The following is a 19,610-nucleotide window of genomic DNA, read 5'->3' on the forward strand; positions in this document are numbered from 1 at the left end:
TGAAAGTTGTACATATGTGTTGAAATAGCTTTAATACCATGTTAAAATAATGAAGATGTGGAAATATGAGCAGAAGCAAGAGAGAGAAAGAACACAAAGAACTTTATGGGTGGTTAGTATTAGACACCTACGTCCACCACTCGGAATACTCCTAAGGGCTACATTGTGCTCATTAACTTTATTTGTCTACAATACAAAGGTCCATATTTATAGAGTAGTGTCTAAATACAAGTATAGCATTCAAATCCTCTTTATTTGATTACAATCAACCCATAAATAAAGAATATTTGATATCAACATAATTATGGAATATACGGAAAATATTATATCTTTTTCATATATTCTAACATTCCCCCTCAAACTCAAGGTGGAATATTCTAAAACATTGAGTTTGAAATCCGAAACAATGATGATGGTGGTGGCGGAGGTTGGGAACGAGCCGTAGATGGAGGTTGCTGGAGGAGATAGAGGCTAGCGGGCGGCCAGTGATGGCAGCAGGTGGCTGGTGAATGCAGATTTAAAATGGCCGACAATGGACAAAACTCCAAAAGGGGCCGACAACGAGCCAGGGCTGACAATGAGCAACATCAAAAGGGCTGAAGACAGGCTAAAATCTAAAAAGGAGCCGACAATAAGCCAAGGCTGACAATGAGCCAAACTTCAAAAGGGCCAACAATGGGACAGGGCCAACTAGGGCCAAAAATAAGAAAGGGTCGACTATGGGCCAGAATTAAAAAGAAAAATGAGCCCACTTAGGCGGTTATCAAATCGGCGCACCGAACCTGATTGGCGCGTGGCGCATGGTTGCCAATGGGCGGCGTATGGAGTAGTCTGACAGTTGGGTGTAGCGGAACAATGAGATTGTTGGAGAGAACACCTAGAAACGTCAATGACGTTTTTTGAATGTCACAAGAAAGTGACTCTAATACCATATTGAAATAGCTTTGATACCATGTACTAACCATAATATCAACCTAATTATAAAATATACGAAAAATATAATATATTTTTCATATATTCTAACAATATGTATTATTGGAGAGACCATTCTCTTTCAAGCCAACTTGGGCTCCTAAAGTTCAATATGCAATCATTTGCTTACGCATTGATCAGGTTATCATGCAAATAGAACTTGCTTCTGATATTCTCCAAGAGCCCATATCGGGAAAATGTTTCTATATGATGAATAGTTTAGTGTGCAGTTTCTCATAAATACTCCAATTATTTCCTGTTGCCAATAACCATCGATTATATGCTAATACCATGCTTGAAAATGGGTGTGAAAAATACGTCATGTAAAATGGGTGTGAAAAATATATTATTACTCATTAAATTGACTTATGTCTTTAAAGAAATATATGTTTTAAAAATATATGTCAATTTAATAGATTGAACTGGATGAAAACTTTGTGAACTTATTGGATTCTAAATAGACATTAAGTACTTGTTGAGGGAAGTCACCATCTTTCATCTGTGAATTGATTAATACTCTTGCTCCACGATGAATTGTTGTTGGGTCTATCTCTCCCTAAAGTTGTAAAAAAATTCAGAATCAGCAATTTGAATTTGACACAATTAATTGACAGATTTTGTTTTAGAAGATATTCAGCATAATATCTTTATTTCTTTAATTCTTCTGATTTTCCATCTAGAAGATTTTCATTATTAGTCTTTCTTTGGCATCAAATATTTCATTATGATCAAGTAATCCCATAATTATTATATCTGGCTTCTTTATTTTATTTCCTTTGTTGAGAGATTTTATCCTTTAGTAGCTTTAGGGTTTCATTATAAATTAGTACCATTTGTAATAGAATAAATAACTTTTGAAGATCAATAATATTATTGGTTTCTATTATCTTTCAATCATGATCAGCTGTTCGATCGTATTGAATGCTCGTTGCGGGAGATACGCCACACCATTGCTGGGCTTGGGTTCAACATCAAAAAGGCATCACTATCATAATCGGAATTGAGTTGACAAGATGGCTCCTGACCATCTGGTTGTTGGTCGTAGTCCTATACGACAAGCCATTAATTCAGTTATGAAGGAGTTGTGCGCAAAAATTCATGACTTCGCAATCATCTTATCTTGCCACAAGGCCAGTAGAGGCAAATTCACCACCTCAACAATAATTACCTCCAAACCACCGAGTTCCGGGAGACAGAGGTGACATCAGCATCCCAATTGGCCCAATTGAAAAATTAAGCTTCTAATAATTTATAGGAAGGTAGTGAAAACGTACGGCTATGGTTTATAATTTTCCACACCACTTAAAGAGTCTAAGACACCCCCCAGATAACAATTACCAACCATTTTCTTCAAAACCTTCAATATATATGTCTTCCCCTCTCTCATACTCATGGGGTTAATCTGTATTGCGCTTAAGATCCCAAAAGGCATAAACATTGGATTTCTACTAGGTCTGCTGGACTCTTTGAAGTTCGTGGTCATGGTGGCACTTGCTCGTCTGGGTCTTCTCAATTCGCCAGAACAAGTAGCTGATGCTGAAGAAGACCATTCCACTGATTCCACAATTCGCCAGAACAAGTAGCTGATACTGAAGAAGACCATTCCACTGATTCCACAAGTTATGTTCTTGTGATGGATGGATTATCTCCATCGCTAATCCCACTCCAGAGTCTAATGGGCTTGATCAAGAAGACTCTTTCTGTGATGGAATACAGCAATCTTCTTGAAAGATACGGGGCGCATGATGATGAAGATCATGTGGATAGGTTATGTTCTGTCTGCTTGAATTGCGTGGAGAGAATCCATGAAGTCAGGGAGCAGCCTAACTGTTGTCATGTGTTCCACAGGGAGTGCCTGGATAGATGGGTGGATGAGGGCCGGGTGACCTGCCCTTTGTGCAGATCACTGCTGTTTCCAGCCAGGGGAGAGAGCACAAGAAGTGGAAGGAATATTGATCATTTTGTTGGTTAGGAGTATGTATGTGATGGCATCAATAACAGTGTTAATTAAGCTACACATTAATATGTTTTTGGTGTCCTCTTTCTCTCTCTCACACACGCATCCACGCTCGGCGACTAGCTTGCACTAGTAGGAGTTCAAAAATTGAAGGACAATTTGGTCTTTTTAATCGTTTTCGTTTGGAGTTAACGCCAAAAATTGACGGATGAAGTATATTGCATTAAATTGAAAGTTCGAATGGTTGAATTGAAAGTTCTTTAAATTTGGAGGTCTTTTCAAATGCCGTTGTAATTCAGGGGTCCTTTGTGAAGTTTTCCAAATATTTAATTATTCAAAATTTCTGCTTTAGTTAATATCATGTTATACAATTATTCATGGCAAAAACTTAAATTAACAATCAATAATAATAAATTTAATTATGTAATTAATTTTCTAACATTTTTTTCTTCTCATGTATGATCTCTATTAGATAACTAGTTGAGAGTTATGTATATATATATATATATATATATATATATATATATGCACGTGTACAAAATGTAAACTTTCAGTTTTGTAAGTTTGTTAATATAGTTGCGGTTAGTTACAGTCAGTTGGAGTTAGTTGTTAGCTACAGTTAGTTGTTAGAAGCTTGTTAAGTTTATGATCAAGTGTATAAATAGTACTTCATATTCTTTGTAAACGTTAAGTTGAACGTTTTGTACACGCACATGCATATATAGATAACTCTCAACTGAGTTATCTAATAATCGCAAATTCTTTTTAAATAAGTGAGATTCAACTCGTAAAATATTTAATTATTCAAAATTTATTCTATTAAACCATTATTCACAATAAATAATAATAAATTTAAGCATTCAATTAATATTTAATATGCTTTATATATATACATGAGAAAGAAGGTATTAAGCTGCATCCTCATCAAAAGATCAGCGCTAGATTTGTTTCATCCGAAACTGATTTTTCTTGAACTCGTGGCGGGCCTTCTCAACTTGAGCACGTTCTTCGGGAGTGCCGGCGTCAGGGTCGAATTCCCAGTGTTGCCTGCCGATGAAATTGTTTCCGGTGACCGGCCCTAGCCCTCCTTCGGCTATCTTCAACTTCCACATCCTCTATATTATTGTAACAAATATTAACCAACACTACTACGTCTACTCAGACAAGATATATATATATATATATATTAAAGAGAATCCATATCAGTCTCATTCATAAAAATCATCATGAGTATAAAGGTCTTACAAGCAACCATAGTCAAAGTTATGAGGTTACAAGCGTCACAGATGACCTATTACATTTCAGACCCAAAACCAATCCACTAACCCATGACTAATCTACATATAAAAAAAACAGATATGTGCCAAACATATTCAAACTAATGCATCGATAGTGCTTATTCCTCGGAACTGAGGGTAGACAAACCCCCAACCGAAACTCTTCCTCCTCGACCCGAAAGCCAGGATAGCGTTCACATCCACAACCCGAAGGTCTGGACCATAGCAAATAACCCAGAGGGCATCACGCATGTAGATCAAGAGGAAAAATAGCCTTATCACAAGCAAAAACAGGAAATAAAAATGTACAGGGAAATAAAAGGACTAAAACAGAAATACAAACATAATAGAAAAAATTGGATAAACAACAAATAGAAACCAATAGAACAAGGAATATATATATATATATAATGCCAAGAACAACTATAATTAATGTATGAAACTCATTTGCATGGAGGGCCAGAAAAAATTGGTTTCATAACCCAAACACCAAATTCATTTTTAATTTTACCTTTGGATGAGAGTAATAATATGGTGAACCTTGATTTCAGAAAATGTTTGAGCCCTCTTTAATTATTTCTTTTCAACTAAAAACTCTAAAAATAAAAAATAAAAAAAATCAATGGGATGGATTTCTTATCAATTAGAAAAGTCAGCATGAATTGACAGGGACTCAGGGAGATCGAGCATGCAAGACATTTAACTAGTGAGTAATGATCAATCAAACGTGCTGGCAGCGGTTGACAATAAACCAAACGGTAGTAGTTGAAAATAAAACCAAACCGAGACGTGGCTGAAAAACGTTTAATCAATATTTGATCCTTTGTCTCCATAAAATAAATGTCTTCAACCGACCTCAAGCTGATCCTTTTTTTTCTCACCACAAAAAAAAAAAAAAAAAAAAAAATTGTATTGAATGGAAAATGAACCTTGGTTGAGGCGAGTCATAATTGGAGAGGAACTGTTGATATTTGCAGTGAAAGCATGTTTCATTTTTTGAAAAAATATGATCGTTAAAAACAAATTTTTAAAATATGGACATTAGGAAAAGACAAAAATTCAAAAAATATGACCATTAGAAAAATACAAACATTCTAAAATATAAATGTTGGAGAAATAATAAACAAATCTTTGTAAAAAAATATTTAAATAGAATAATAAAAGTGAATAGTTAAAATGGTGAGGCTGCTAAGAGTGCTTTAAAAAGGTTAGTAGTTAAAATAAAAAATGCAATTTTTAACTATTTTTAAAAATATAAACCAGACTCCAAAAAATACACCGGAAGATGAATAGGTGTTTAACAAAAATAAATGTTGAATTAAAAATAGGGTTAATAACTTTTTTGGTACCTCGGTTTTAACATTTTTATTTTTCTCTCTAGGTTTTAAAATCAGACAAATCTCGTACCTCACCTTTGGGAAAAGACAAAATCAATATTTCTGTTAGTTTTTGTTAGTCCCAATTAACGGAATTTCTATGTGTCATTCCTATAATACGTCATGTGTCATAAAAATAAAAAAAAATAAAAAATTACAAGTGAAAATTTTATAGGGTGGTCGGCCACCCCCAAGGCCGGTCTGGGGGTGGTCTAGAAGTGATTCACTTTTATCGGATCGTTCGATGAACTTCTTATCGTTGTTGAACAAGACCCATCGTGGGTCACTTTGTGACCCACCGGCGAGTCACCTTGGTGACTCACCCTAGGTCTTTGTGACCCAGGGTCTGTGACCCACAATGGGTCACAAGTGACCCTCCGGAAGGTCACTTTCTGACCCCAAGTGGGTCACAAATGACCCATAAATATATATATATAATGCCAAGAACAACTATAATTAATGTATGAAACTCATTTGCATGGAGGGCCAGAAAAATTTGGTTTCATAGCCCAAACACCAAATTCATTTTTAATTTTTCCTTTGGATGAGAGTAATAATATGGTGAACCTTGATTTCAGAAAATGTTTTAGCTCTCTTTAATTATTTCTTTTCAACTAAAAACTCTAAAAATAAAAAATAAAAAAAATCAATGGGATGGATTTCTTATCAATTAGAAAAGTCAGCATGAATTGACAGGGACTCAGGGAGAGCATGCAAGACATTTAACTAGTGAGTAATGATCATTGATCAATCAAACGTGCTGGCAGCGGTTGACAATAAACCAAACGGGTAGTAGTTGAAAATAAACCAAACCGAGACGTGGCTGAAAAACATTTAATCAATATTTGATCCTTGTCCCCATAAAATAAATGTCTCTTCAACCGACTCAAACTGATCCGTGTTTTCTCACCAAAAAAAAAATTGTATTGAATGGAAAATGAACCTTGGTTGAGGCGAGTCATAATTGGAGAGGAACTGTTGATATTTGCAGTAAAAGCATGTTTCATTTTTTGAAAAAATATGATCGTTAAAAACAAATTTTTAAAATATGGACATTAGGAAAAGACAAAAATTCAAAAAATATGACCATTAGAAAAATACAAACATTCTAAAATATAAATGTGGGAGAAACAATAAACAAATCTTTGTAAAATAATATTTAAATAGAATAATAAAAGTGAATAGTTAAAATGGTGAGGTTGCTCAGAGTGCTTTAAAAAAGTTAGTAGTTAAAATAAAAAATGTGATTTTTAACTATTTTTGAAAATATAAACCGGACTCCAAAATACACCTCGATCGAGGGGGAGATGATTAAATTTACATATTTTTATAATTTTAAGTTTCTGGTATAAATAATGGTTTAATATGGTATCACAGTTAGAAGTTCTGAGTTCGAACCTAACTCCGTCAATTTACTCTTATTTAAATTAAATATTTCACGTGTTGGACATTGCCTATAGACTCTACGAGTCCCAAAAACAAAACTCATTTGCGCGTCGAGGTTCTACCTTTAATACAAATTCATTAAAGGTTCTACCTTGATGACCGTAAAACTATTCAATACAATTCATACAAAAGACTGTGTAATATTGTTTGAGCATGAATTTGTAAAAATCAATCTCATGAAATCATAAATTTTTTTCACATAAAATCGTGAATCCTCCTTTTGAACACAACAAATAAAGGAACATATGAAAATCTCGGTACAACAACAAGGGTTGTAACTGTTTACCCAACAAAATCCCAACACGCAGTGGTAGAAACAACAAACAATTGGATTTCTAAATGCCTATAACCGGTAATCGAAATTGGCTTATGTGGTTATCCGGTTAGAGGTTGCATGTAGGCGGTTATTAGCAGTTAATAACTACCCCGCTTGTACACCCATACGAAACAACCCAACTAACCAAGCACAAACAACCATTAAACACATAAACAATAGGGTAGCAATTTGAAGGAAGTATGTGTACTTTTTCTTTTAAATTATTAAAAGTCTCAAATCACCAATTATCTAAAAAGACAACACATAAATTATCATGTTAAATCACCACTTACTTGCATAAATTCAAATATCGACTCTAATAATGTTTATATTACATGATATTACACATTTAACACCCACATATATTATATTAATTGCATTACATGATTGAGTTGTAGTTTGTCTCACATCAAACTAATTATGACATAATTTACATCTTTCAAGTAGTAGAGAATTTTTTGCATTTATTTGGTAATTAAGTATTCTCGACATTTGTTACTTTGCATGAAAGTTGTATATGTAGTGGAATATAACCATTCTCTTTCAAGCTAAATTGGGCTCCTGAAGTTCAATATGCAATCATTTGCTTACGCATTCAGGTTATCATGCAAACAGAACTCGCCTCCAATATTCTCCAAGAGCCCATACCAGGAAAATATTTCTATATGATGAGTAGTTTAGTGTACAATTCCTCATAAATACTCCAGTGATTTCCTGTTGCCAATAACAATAAAAATTTATTTTGATAAAAATAAAAAGGAAAAAGGAAAGAAACAAAAAAGACCAACTCAAAGACACTTAAATGGATAAAGTTTTCATTCAAATTGGATTGGAAGAAATTTTTATCTTCACACCTATTTATCATGCTCATTTCATACTACCCGATGTTACGTATTTTAAGCTGCTTACTATGTCAGCCATTTAGAGAAAATGAAAACTACTTAAAATATGTCATGTAAGTTGGTGTGAAGTAGATGTGAAGAATAACATTACTACATCTGTTCTTAAAGCATATGAGAATCACATGCTTTAAAAACATACGTCGATTTAATTGATAGGACTAAAGGAAAACTTTGTCAATTTATCTAAATAAACATGAATTACCTGTTGAGAGAAGTCACCATCTTCCATTTGTGAATTGATCAATTCTCTTACTCCACGATGAATTGGTGTTGGGTCTATCTCGGCCTAAAGTTGTAAAAACATTCAAAATCAGCATATTATGGGTATATATGTTTGTAATCCCAAAAATTTGACACAATTGAATACTTAAGCTTTAGATTTTCTTGACTTCATTTGTGTAAATCTTAATTTTTCTTTTCATATTTCGTCTTTCCATAACACATTACATTCTTTGGTCTTTTTATGCAGCAATGCTATGTTATAATGTAGAGCAAATGGTTAAATATTTGAAGAGAAAATGATGCACCGGCCTACCCAGCATTAATGAGAGACAACAAGGCCCACGCGGTTTGGACCAAATTTGCACGATTGCCTTCTATATTCGTCCACACCTTTTTCACAAAGAAACAAACTTTGAGATTCTAGCAATTTTGCAGTTTGGATTGTTAGCAATTTAGATAACAAATGTGAGAGAACCCTTAAAAAGTTCACCAAAAACAAATTGCTAGAAATCTTTATCCACGTTCAAATTGAAAGAAACTGTAACACCCTGATCCCATATTGGGAAGATGAGAAAAAACCCACATAGGGTGGGAGGTTTATAAAGATAGTCATGAGTGCTAAGTCCCACATTGCCTAGTTAGTAGGTGAAACTGAGCTTTATAATAAATTTTAGAAAAGTTTCAAATTGACTAGTCATTTTGGGGTGATAGCACATATGTAGCTAGTGCTTTTTTCTAGGTTATTACAAGTGGAATCAAAGCCATTGCCCCCTGAGATGGGAGAAGCAGGCACAAGCCCATGAAGGTCGCTAGTAGGCACTTGCTGGGATGAACACCAATAATGGGCTAATCCCATGAGAGTCGCCTGCGGAGAAGCTGAGTTCTAAGAGGGGGTGATTGTGGCGCTCCACATCGCCTAGGTATGGAGATGGAGATGTGCTTATATGTATACCCCGTAGTTAAGTGTACTTCTGCAAGAGTAGTACCAGGATGGGTGACTTCTTGAGAAGTCTGGTTTGGGGGAGCAAAAAATAGACAATATTGTGTATTATTGAGGTGGGGTGTTACAGAAACTGTTGCATATATACCTTGGCTTGATAGGTAACTTTCTCCCCATCCACCATTAGATAGCTGCTTTGATAGCAAAAATTCACAAGCTTTGCGCAATGCAGGACAATTTTTGTAGTTTCTTCCACAGGCTGCCAGTGCCCCAACAGCAAACCATGTACCATAGGTGTAGCAAATCCTCCAATGACAATACCTATAAAAACATGGTATCAGAGCAAAGATTCTGAGTTCGAACTTTGTCTCCGTACGATTTAAAAACATCAACAGACATAAAAGAAAAACACGTTACCATGACCCATCAGGTTCTTGAACATCTTCAATGTATTGAATTCCCATATAAATGCTGTTGTCTATCTTTGTCTTCCTGTGCCTAGGATAGAACTTCCTGAAGAGTGCCAAACCTTGAACTGCAGATGAAGTGCACTCTATGTACCTATAAGGTACATGACACAGCCTTGTTGTTAGCTAGGAAGCAAATATGAGCAATACCTTTGTATATATATGTTGTTGTGCTGAAGATTTCTTACTCCCTCTCAATAAGGGTATCTTCAAAGAACTCTGCGGGGTTGAACTTCTGAGAAATTAGGTACAAAAAATTATGTTAACTAGTGCAGGGTATATAAAAGAAGACGATTTTTAATTGTCAAAATTTGAGAAGTTACCTCCAACCAAGCATATGCTCTTTGAGGTTCCCATGCTGGGAAGCCACCATTGCTACTCTGTAGTGGCAATTGAAAGAATTTCAATTATTCATGTGATGTGAAGCATTTGGGAAAGCTTAATCATAATGAAGTTTCAGAAGTGAAACCAAACAACATTTTATGTATCCTTAATTTCTAACTGGGTCAAAAATAGAATTTGAAAGGTTGAATTCTTACTTGTAGAGAAAGAATGGCATTCACAGCATCATAAAACCGCTGTCTCCATTTTCTCCCCAACAAGGTTCGGAGACCATCTGTGAGAACAAGATTGCAACCTGCAAAAGAGAAGGCTTTGCCAAATGTCAGATTCTGCTTTGAAACAAATTTTTGGTAAATTATTTTGATAGAGTTGAGGGATTACCTTTAGCCCTTCAGCAGTGCAGTCAGAGACTTGCCAGCCATGGTCCTGCATGGAAAATGTCCACGCTCCTTTGCTTGTGTGGTGATACATAGCTTTGAAGTCCCCAGAAGGGTTTTCCAGAACCTAGAAAATAACATGATTATGTTAAAGCTGTATCTTTGCAAAAACAATGTAAGGAGTATATCATATAGTTATGACCTGTGAAGCCTTTACAAATTCATGTGCTTTACGAAGGGTTGGCCAATACTCTTCTTTTAGAATACAAGAGAAAATTGCTTGAATAGCAAAACCCGCATCCCACATCTGACACCCGAAACTCTGCATCAGATGAACCAGGCATCATTTATTACTACATTCATTAATGTCTTTCTCTGCTTCTGCTCTCTTCTCTCTTTCATTTGATATTTTCTATCATATATGTAGAACCTGAATTTTTAAGCCATCTATAGCAACCCAATAGTTGTCTGGAATCCTGCCTAGATGAAGCTTGTATGCCTCCCCATTTGGATCTTCACCCAACAAGCAGTCAAGCATACTATATATATATATATATATATATATATATATATATATATATATATGCAACACTTGCACACTGGTTATTGACCTTCTCAATGCTTCCAATGCAAAGGTATCTGCTGTTCTCATCCTCATAATGTACATGACCAATTGCAGCTTTGAGTGCCTTCTCTCTCATCATTGAAAATGGCCAATAGCTCAGGATAAGCTCGACTACATGGTGAAGAAATCCCCATAGCATATCTTGTATGAGGGGATGCGGATAGTAAAGATCCTCCTAAATTAGCAACATGGGTGAGTTTTATGTATACATTAACTTCACCAAGAATCTTTATGATTGCAAAAAGAAATGCAGAAGGATTAAGATTCAACTAACCTTGGCAATTGTATTCCGGGCTTTATTCCAATTAATTTGATGGTAAGGCTCATTATGTAACTCTTGTCTTAGTGATTGAATCAATCCAGTGATTGGACCAACAAACCTCTTCCCATATAAATAAGACATTGGCATGTAAACCAAGCGACAATAGCATAACATTTTGCTTGCATTTCATGTAATGAACACAATCAATATCAGATACATGCACCAAGGCTAACTCTTTGATACACACACCTTTAATAGTAGTAGCAGTAGTATAAAAGATGTACGTGAGTGGAAAAAACCTGGATGCATGGGAAAGATTTTAGGGAGAAGCCAGAACTCTAGGGGGGAGTGGATTGCAGCCTGACCACTCATACACTCCCAATACCTTCACATGAGATGAGACATTTGAGTTTTCACTCGACAGATAAAACAATAAGATTCCTGCACCTCACTACTTTACATCACAAGTTCATTGATGAATCTAGAGTTGATAAGAAAGTATGATTGAATTGTAAAGATTTAAGTACAATGTATGGTATGATTTTTTTTATTTTTTATTTTTTTATCTTTAGCTGTGATACTTGGATTGAGATCAAGGAATTGTAGGGCCTACAATTCCTTAATGGTTTCAATTGGTCATATCGTGACCCAAAACTTTCCCCATGAAGGAATAGCCACTAAACCACCATGGTTAAGGATCCATCTCCGGCCTCTGGCCATTGCCCCATCTTCACCATCTTCGGGTCCCTCTCCAAGTATTCTCAAGGCAATGCAGCTTAAAGCTGACCCAAACATTGTGCTGTGGCCCTCTATATGTATGCCCCAACCTCCATCTTCGTTCTATCAAACAAATACACAAGTTTAAAAATTAGCCAACTTTTTAGTTTTCTAGCTAGGACTTTAAAGACACAAACTCATGTTCAAAAAAGAAAATAATAATAATAATAACAATAATAATAATAATAATAATAATAATAATAATAAAAAAAAAATAAAGAATAAAACCTGATGATTATACAAGTATCGAATAATTTCTTTCTAGTGTGCTGGTGAAAAAATAGCATTGAGACCTCCACTGATGTATAATGCCATTACCTGCATATCATAATAATATGGAATTAAGTTAGATTTAAGAAACAAGAATAAAGATGTATATATATTTGAATATAGAATGGTGAGAAAAAAACATACAAAGGGTTGCAGGAAAAACAAGGGGCTAGCAGATTCGGCAGGCCAGTGGCCATCATGGGCTTGAATGGAAGAATAAAAGCTCAGTGCTCTTCTCATTGTAGTAATCACTGCTTCCTCTGTTATCATCTCTGTTTCTTTCACTTCCACTGGCGCTGGAATTGGTGGACATGGGTTCTCCTTCCTAAGCTGTGAGTTTTCCATATCAAACAGAGAAATGTAGAAATGAAAAATAAGTCAAAAGTCCTCACAATTAAAATTTTCTAGATTCTAACACAAATCACAACCATATGATCATAATATTGAAGCATTTTGTTGGTTATAACACGGTCTGACCTTAGCCTGGTACTAAAATTATTCTAATACTGATATTGTGGTAAAGATTTAAATGTCTACATAAAAACATGAGTGTTGCCAAGGGTACTACATTTTTCTACAAATCCCTTACATTTATTATGTTAGCCATTAAACAATAAATTTATTTACCTTTAAAATTTGACTTGTTAATTTAGTTATATGGTGGCGTACATGATAAATATCATGTGAATTGTCATGTTAGTTTGTAAATGAGTATAGTAAAACCTATAGTACCCTAAGCGTTTTCCTGAAAAACATAACAACAAATGAGAGAGATATTTCACTCGGCCTAAAATTTGGGCCTAATTCTCATGGGTCCAAACAATTGATCAGGGCCTCTGTGATGAAAACGAAAATGGGACTTGAATTTATTTAAATTATACATACTCCCTAAAACTATCATCACATTATCAATGTCTCCCCTCTTAAACTATTGATTAAGTCAATGTTGAGATTAATTCCAAGTACTGAGAGGTAGAGTTTTTCAACTTTTAAGAGTTTCTTATGTTTCTCAAACATTCGAATTGGATATCAAATGCTTAATGACAAACATTCGCATTGGATCTTGAACGCTTGATGGCGAATGCTCGAATTGAATCTCCAACGATCGAAGTTGGTTTCTGAACGTAGGACGTTCGATTCCGAACGTTCAATACATGTCTGGAATTTATTTTAAGACACCTCATCTCTTTGGACACACATGGTAGGCTCTAAATAGGACCTTCCATCCCTTAAGCCCTATTTTCACCCTTTTGAGCTAAGAGAGCCCTAGAGTGAGTGAGTGAGAGAGAGAGAGGTATAGAGTGAGAAGGAGCTAGCTTTCTTGTGGTTTATTCTTCAAAGGAGTTAACTTCTTCAACTTAATCTTGTGTACCCTTATCTTGTTGTTATTAGCATGATTAGCTTCTGTTAATGTTGTTTTGGTGGCTTAGACAACCTTAACATGTAGATCTAGGTTTTGGGTTGAATATTGTAGGGTTGTTTTAAGTTTTAACATGTGATTAATGATGGCTAGTCGCTTAATGGTTATGGACGTATTTTGTTGTGCATTGAGGTATTATTATGGTTTAGAACTGTGTTAAGCGTATTAAAAGAGCCTTAGGTCATGCTAGAATAGGTAAAGCTTGGACCTTTTTAGATTCCGAATGTCAAACGATCAAGGCTGAATGATTGAGGGGTTAACCGAATGTTTGATGATCAAATATAATGAGCATTTTGCCCATAGTTTTGATTTAAGGGTATTTCCATCTAGATTGGAGACTAATAATAAATCATTTCATAGATTTGGAAGTTGGAGACTGTCCAAGTGATTATTCAGTGGAAAACCAAGACCAATGTGAGTAAAGATCACATAGATACTTGTTATTTGAATTCTTACACGAGACGATTATTTTATGTATGAAACGCGCATATTTACAACTCACACAAAATATATTTTAGAAGTATGTGAAATCCACTTTGTGAAATGATTGATGAATAATGAAAGGTTGAAATATGTGGATTTTGTAAATACATGTATATAAAAGATGTGAATAATTGTATTGTATGACATGATACACCGTATTATGCGAGATAACATACATTTGCTTACTATTATATGGGTTATGCTTATGGTCAAAGAGATTTATTTTATGTTTGGTATTGGATCTAATATATTTATAGGTGACCGATGCACCATGTACGGATGGGATCATAACTACAACATCGTTAATGGTGTGGATCACCCGAGGTTTAAATTTGGTCGGGCTACTAATAATGATGATACATGACAATATTTGGAGCACTAGTATTGTATTACATGTTTCTCGGGACAACGTTAACCCTACTAAGAAGGGGTTAAGAGCTTGGATATACCATATGCAGTTGAACTATGATATGGTTCTCTTAATTATTGTATACAATATTTATATTGCTTCATCATGTTATTCTATAATTAAACTAAGAATCTCATTTTATCATTGCCCATGATTTGTGAACTTTTTTCTAAACAACTGAGTTTACCATATGATAACTCGTTATTCTTGTATATTATACCCAATACGTCGTAGAAGTACACTTGTATCTTTCCAATGTGTTGTAGCTAGTTGTACTTTTGAGGGTCGTACTTGGACGACCAAGCATGAGGATGTCCTTGGATGATCTTCGAGTCCGAATCATAGTTGGTAGCTATGATGGAGGATGGTAGTACGTAGTTGGGTTGTATATCCTTGAGATTTCATTATATGTACTATTTGATATTGAGGATTTCTTTCGTTTTGGATAATCGTTATCTTTGTCTATCGATTCCCTTATGACTATTAGATTTGGTTTGTAATATTTTGCTTTTGACTTGATGTTCAGTTTTAAACCGAAACTCTAGATATTATCTATGTTTATGACTTGGTGCTTTTAGTTTCTCTACGGTATTTTTTTAACAAGTTATGAATATTGACTATCTTCTTGTACGATAGGCAATTAGTCTTTTGTTGTATGTTCTCTCATGAGAGTACTATGTTTTCGTGTGTTTCGATTTCATCCAAATGGAAATGGGGTGACATGTCGGGGAATCAATCATCAATTAATTTTTTTCTCAGGGCATTACACAGTGGGATGGAGCTGTAATACATAACATTTCCATTTATATATATATATATATATGGTAAAAATTACATTTTTATCTCATAATGATGATGTGACAATCCCAACAAATTAACCATTGGATCACACTTTGTTAATAAATAAATAAAAAAGGGTTAGTTGGAACTGCTACTTCAACATTGTGAAATAGTTGTATGATAAAAATATAGTATATAAACCTCTCAATTTCTCCTACCCAACTTTCAATTTGTTGCAATCTATTTCCCCCAATTAGTTTTTGGACATTAAAAGTGATAAAATAACATTTATGCCCCTCAAATTTTTATAAAATTCAAAATTAAATATTAAAAAAATTAAAGTTATAAAAAAAAAAAAAAAAAAAAAGAGACCCACACTGTGATCCAGGTGGGCCACTGGTGATCATGGTGGGTGTCGGCCAGAGACCCGCCGCGGGTAAGCAGACCCACTCTGGGATCACGACCGTGACCTAGTGTGGGTCATGACCTGACCCACGGCTGGCTCTGGCTGCGACCCAATTAGGGTCTACTTACCCATGGCCATGGGTTAGAAGACCCTTTATAAAAAATAAAAAAATAAAAAATCGAAAGTTGAAGGATAATTTGGTCTTTTTAATTATTTCCGTTAGGGATTAACGTCAAAAATTGAAGGAGGGGGTATCTTACATCAAATTAAAAGTTCGAGAGGTAAAATTGAGAGTTTTTAAAATTTGGAAGATCTTTTCAAATCGTTTGGTAATTTAAGGGTCGTTTGTGAAGTTTCCCCAACAATTAATTATTCAAAATTTCTTCTTTAGCTAATATCATGTTAAACCATTATTCATTGCAAAAACTTAAGTTAACAATAAATAATAATAAATATAATTATTTAATTAATATTCTAACATTTTTTTGTTATTGTAATGTAATGTATGATCTCAAATTCTTTTTAAATAAGTGAGACCCAACCGATAAAATATTTAATTATTCAAAATTTCAACTATTAAACTATTATTCGTAATAAATTTAATCATTAATTTAATTAATATTTAATATGCTTTATATATATACATGAGAAAGAAGAGACGTCAAATATATATATATATAGAGAGAGAGAGAGATAGGGGCAAAGGTATTAACCTGCATCCTCATCAAAAGATCAGCGCTCTGTATCATTCGAAACCGATTTTTCTTGAACTCGTGGCGGGCCTTCTCAACTTGAGCACGTTCTTTAGGAGTGCCAGCATCACAGTCGAATTCCCAGTGTTGCCGGCCGATGAAATTGTTCCTGGTCCTCCTTCGGCTATCTTCAACTTCCACATCCTCTATGTTCTAACAAATAACCGACACTACTACTATATATATATATATATATATATATATATAATGCCCGGAACAACTATAATTAATGTATGAAACTCAGTAATAATATCGTGAACCTTGATTTCAGAAAATGTTTGAGCCCCTTTATTTCTTTTCAATTAAAAACTGTAAAAGGCAAAAAAATAAATAAATAAAAATCAATGGGATGGATTTCTTATCAATTGGAAAAGTCAGCATGAATTGACAGGGACTCAGGGAGAGCATGCAAGACATTTAACTAGTGAGTAATGATCAATCAAACGACGTACAGGCAGTGGTTGACAACAAACCAAACGGGTGGTAGTTGAAAATAAACCAAACGGAGACGTGGCTGAAAAACATTTAATCAATATTTGATCCTTGTCCCCATAAAATAAATGTCTCTTCAACCGACTCAAGCTGATCCTTGTTCTCTCACCAAGACCAAAAAAAAAGAAAAAAATTGCCTTGAATGGAAAATGAACCTTGGTTGAGGTGAGTGATAATTGGAAAGGAAATGTTTGGGCAATGTATAAGTTTTTTTTAGAATCTTCTCAAATGTGATATAGTTTTTAAAATTACTGTTAAATTTAAGATATGATTTATTGACTTTTGATATATTAATAATTTTAAAAACTACATCACATTTGAAATGACTCTAAAAAAACTTTAAAAAGACTTATAACATTATTCAAAATATTCATATTTGCAATGAAAGCATGATTCATTTAAAAAAAAATATGCTCGTCAAAAGCAAAATTTTAAAATATGGACATTAGAAAAAGACAAATTAAAAAAATATGACCACTAAAAAAATACAAAAATTCTAAAATATAAATATTGAAGAAATAATAAACAAATCTTTGTAGAAAAATATTTAAATGAAATAATTAGAGTGAATAGTTAAAATAATAAAGCTAGTAGAGCAGCGGCGGAGCCAGCGGAGCGGTCGAGAGGGGCACCCCCCCAAAAAACTTCTTCTACCTCAGCCCCCAAAAACTTCTTCTACGGGTGAAATTTTTTTGTTTGCCCTGAACTTGCCCACCCTCAAAACTCTCAACTACTAATTCAGGGGGCACCCTTAGTAGAACTCCTTCTAGGATCAGCTTGTAGCTATTGACGTTAAACCAGCAAATTTGTTGCTACTGTTTCAATCTTCACTCTTTAGAGCCCTTAGTAAATTAAAACTTAGATGAACAATTGAACAAAGAAGGAAGATCAGCCTTTAAGTCTTTCAAGAACAAGCTCAGAAAAGAAGAAAAAAAAAAAAAAAAAAGATGATCTAGAACAAATAAAGAGAAACTTACTTCATTCTTCTACTTCAAGCTAAGGAAAGAAGGAATGGCCCAAAAAAAAAAAAAAAAAAAAAAAACGAAAAAGGAAGAGTGTGTTTGGGATGTTTCAAGTCATCAAGATATTTTTTACGTGATGAGACATTGTTCACAATTCACAAGACATCACAGATTCACAATTAATTACAATGTACAAGCCAAGAGACTTATTTGTCGCTAGTCTTTATTTTAGAAATGGAGGCCAAACTTTACAAAAAAAAAAAAAAAAATGCAAGCCAAAACTTACACAAAAACACTACCATACATATCATAATTCAAAATTTGGCATTTAAAAAAAAATAATTAAATTGAATCACCCATAGCGTTTTTTTTTCCTTTTCGAAGATGGATAAATGTGGCATCATAATTAATTAAAGTTACTCCCTAGTTAATTGTTGGATATACACAGTTTAAACTTTAAAGTAAATTAAGAAAAATTGATTTTTTAGATGTTATCGGGAAACAACTCTTTTTAAAAAAAATTCCTTTCAGCATGCATATTGCATTAAAAATGGATGATCATTGTGCATCTAGAAACTCTAACTCATAAGATGATACTTTGATGGTCCTGAAGCCGTCAATAGATTTAATTTATTGATTCAAATGAAAAGAGGTAATTCATTAATGTACAATGAGTTCTAACTACAAGACATCCCATCCCGTAAATAAATTTTGAAATTTCTCATACTACCACCCAATTAGATTGAACTCAATCACTTCCTATTGAAATATATAATTAAAATTGATAATTTTTTTTTTTTAATTATATTTTGCCCCCTATGAACAAAAGTTCTAGCTTCTGGGAGTGCTTTAAAAAAGTTAGTAGTTAAAATAAAAAATGTGATTTTTAGCTATTTTTTGAAAATATAAACTGGACTCCAAAATATACCTAGAGGGGGGATGAATAGGTGTTTAAGAAAAATAAATGTTGAATTAAAAATAGAGTTAATAACATTTTTGGTACCTTGGTTTTAAAGTTTTTATTTTTCTTCTAAGATTTTAAAACTAGACAAATCTGGTACCTCACCTATGGGAAAAGACAAAATCAATACCTCCGTTAGTTTCCATCAGTCCCAATTAACGGAGTTTCCACGTGTCACTCCCATAATACGCCACATGTCCTAAAAATTAAAAATAATAATAATTAAAAAAAAAAACTAAACCTAAAAAAAATAAATAAAAAAAGAGAAAATTTAATGGGGTGGTTGACAACCCCCAAGGCCGGTCTAGGGGTGGTCTTGCAGTGATTCGCTTTTATCGGATCGTCCGATAAACTTCTTATCGTTGATGAATAAAACAGCTTCTCAAATACAACACTCTAAGAGAAAATAGCTTGGGG

At 34.0% G+C, this 19,610-nt stretch overlaps 1 protein-coding gene and 1 pseudogene across 1 annotated transcript; one reads left to right on the plus strand and one right to left on the minus strand.

The window, feature by feature from the left end:
* Positions 1-2,363: 2,363 nt before the first annotated feature.
* LOC132185382 (E3 ubiquitin-protein ligase RHA2B-like) lies at positions 2,364-2,944 on the plus strand. The gene is made up of 2 exons (XM_059599161.1): positions 2,364-2,551; positions 2,593-2,944. Exons 1-2 carry the CDS (start codon positions 2,364-2,366, stop codon positions 2,942-2,944), a joined length of 540 nt encoding a protein of 179 aa, XP_059455144.1.
* Positions 2,945-7,664: 4,720 nt separating this feature from the next.
* LOC132183718 (lupeol synthase-like) lies at positions 7,665-16,921 on the minus strand (annotated as a pseudogene).
* Positions 16,922-19,610: the final 2,689 nt, after the last annotated feature.

The sequence above is a fragment of the Corylus avellana genome, chromosome ca6 (genome assembly GCF_901000735.1).
Source record: "Corylus avellana chromosome ca6, CavTom2PMs-1.0".
Lineage (NCBI taxonomy): Eukaryota > Viridiplantae > Streptophyta > Magnoliopsida > Fagales > Betulaceae > Corylus > Corylus avellana.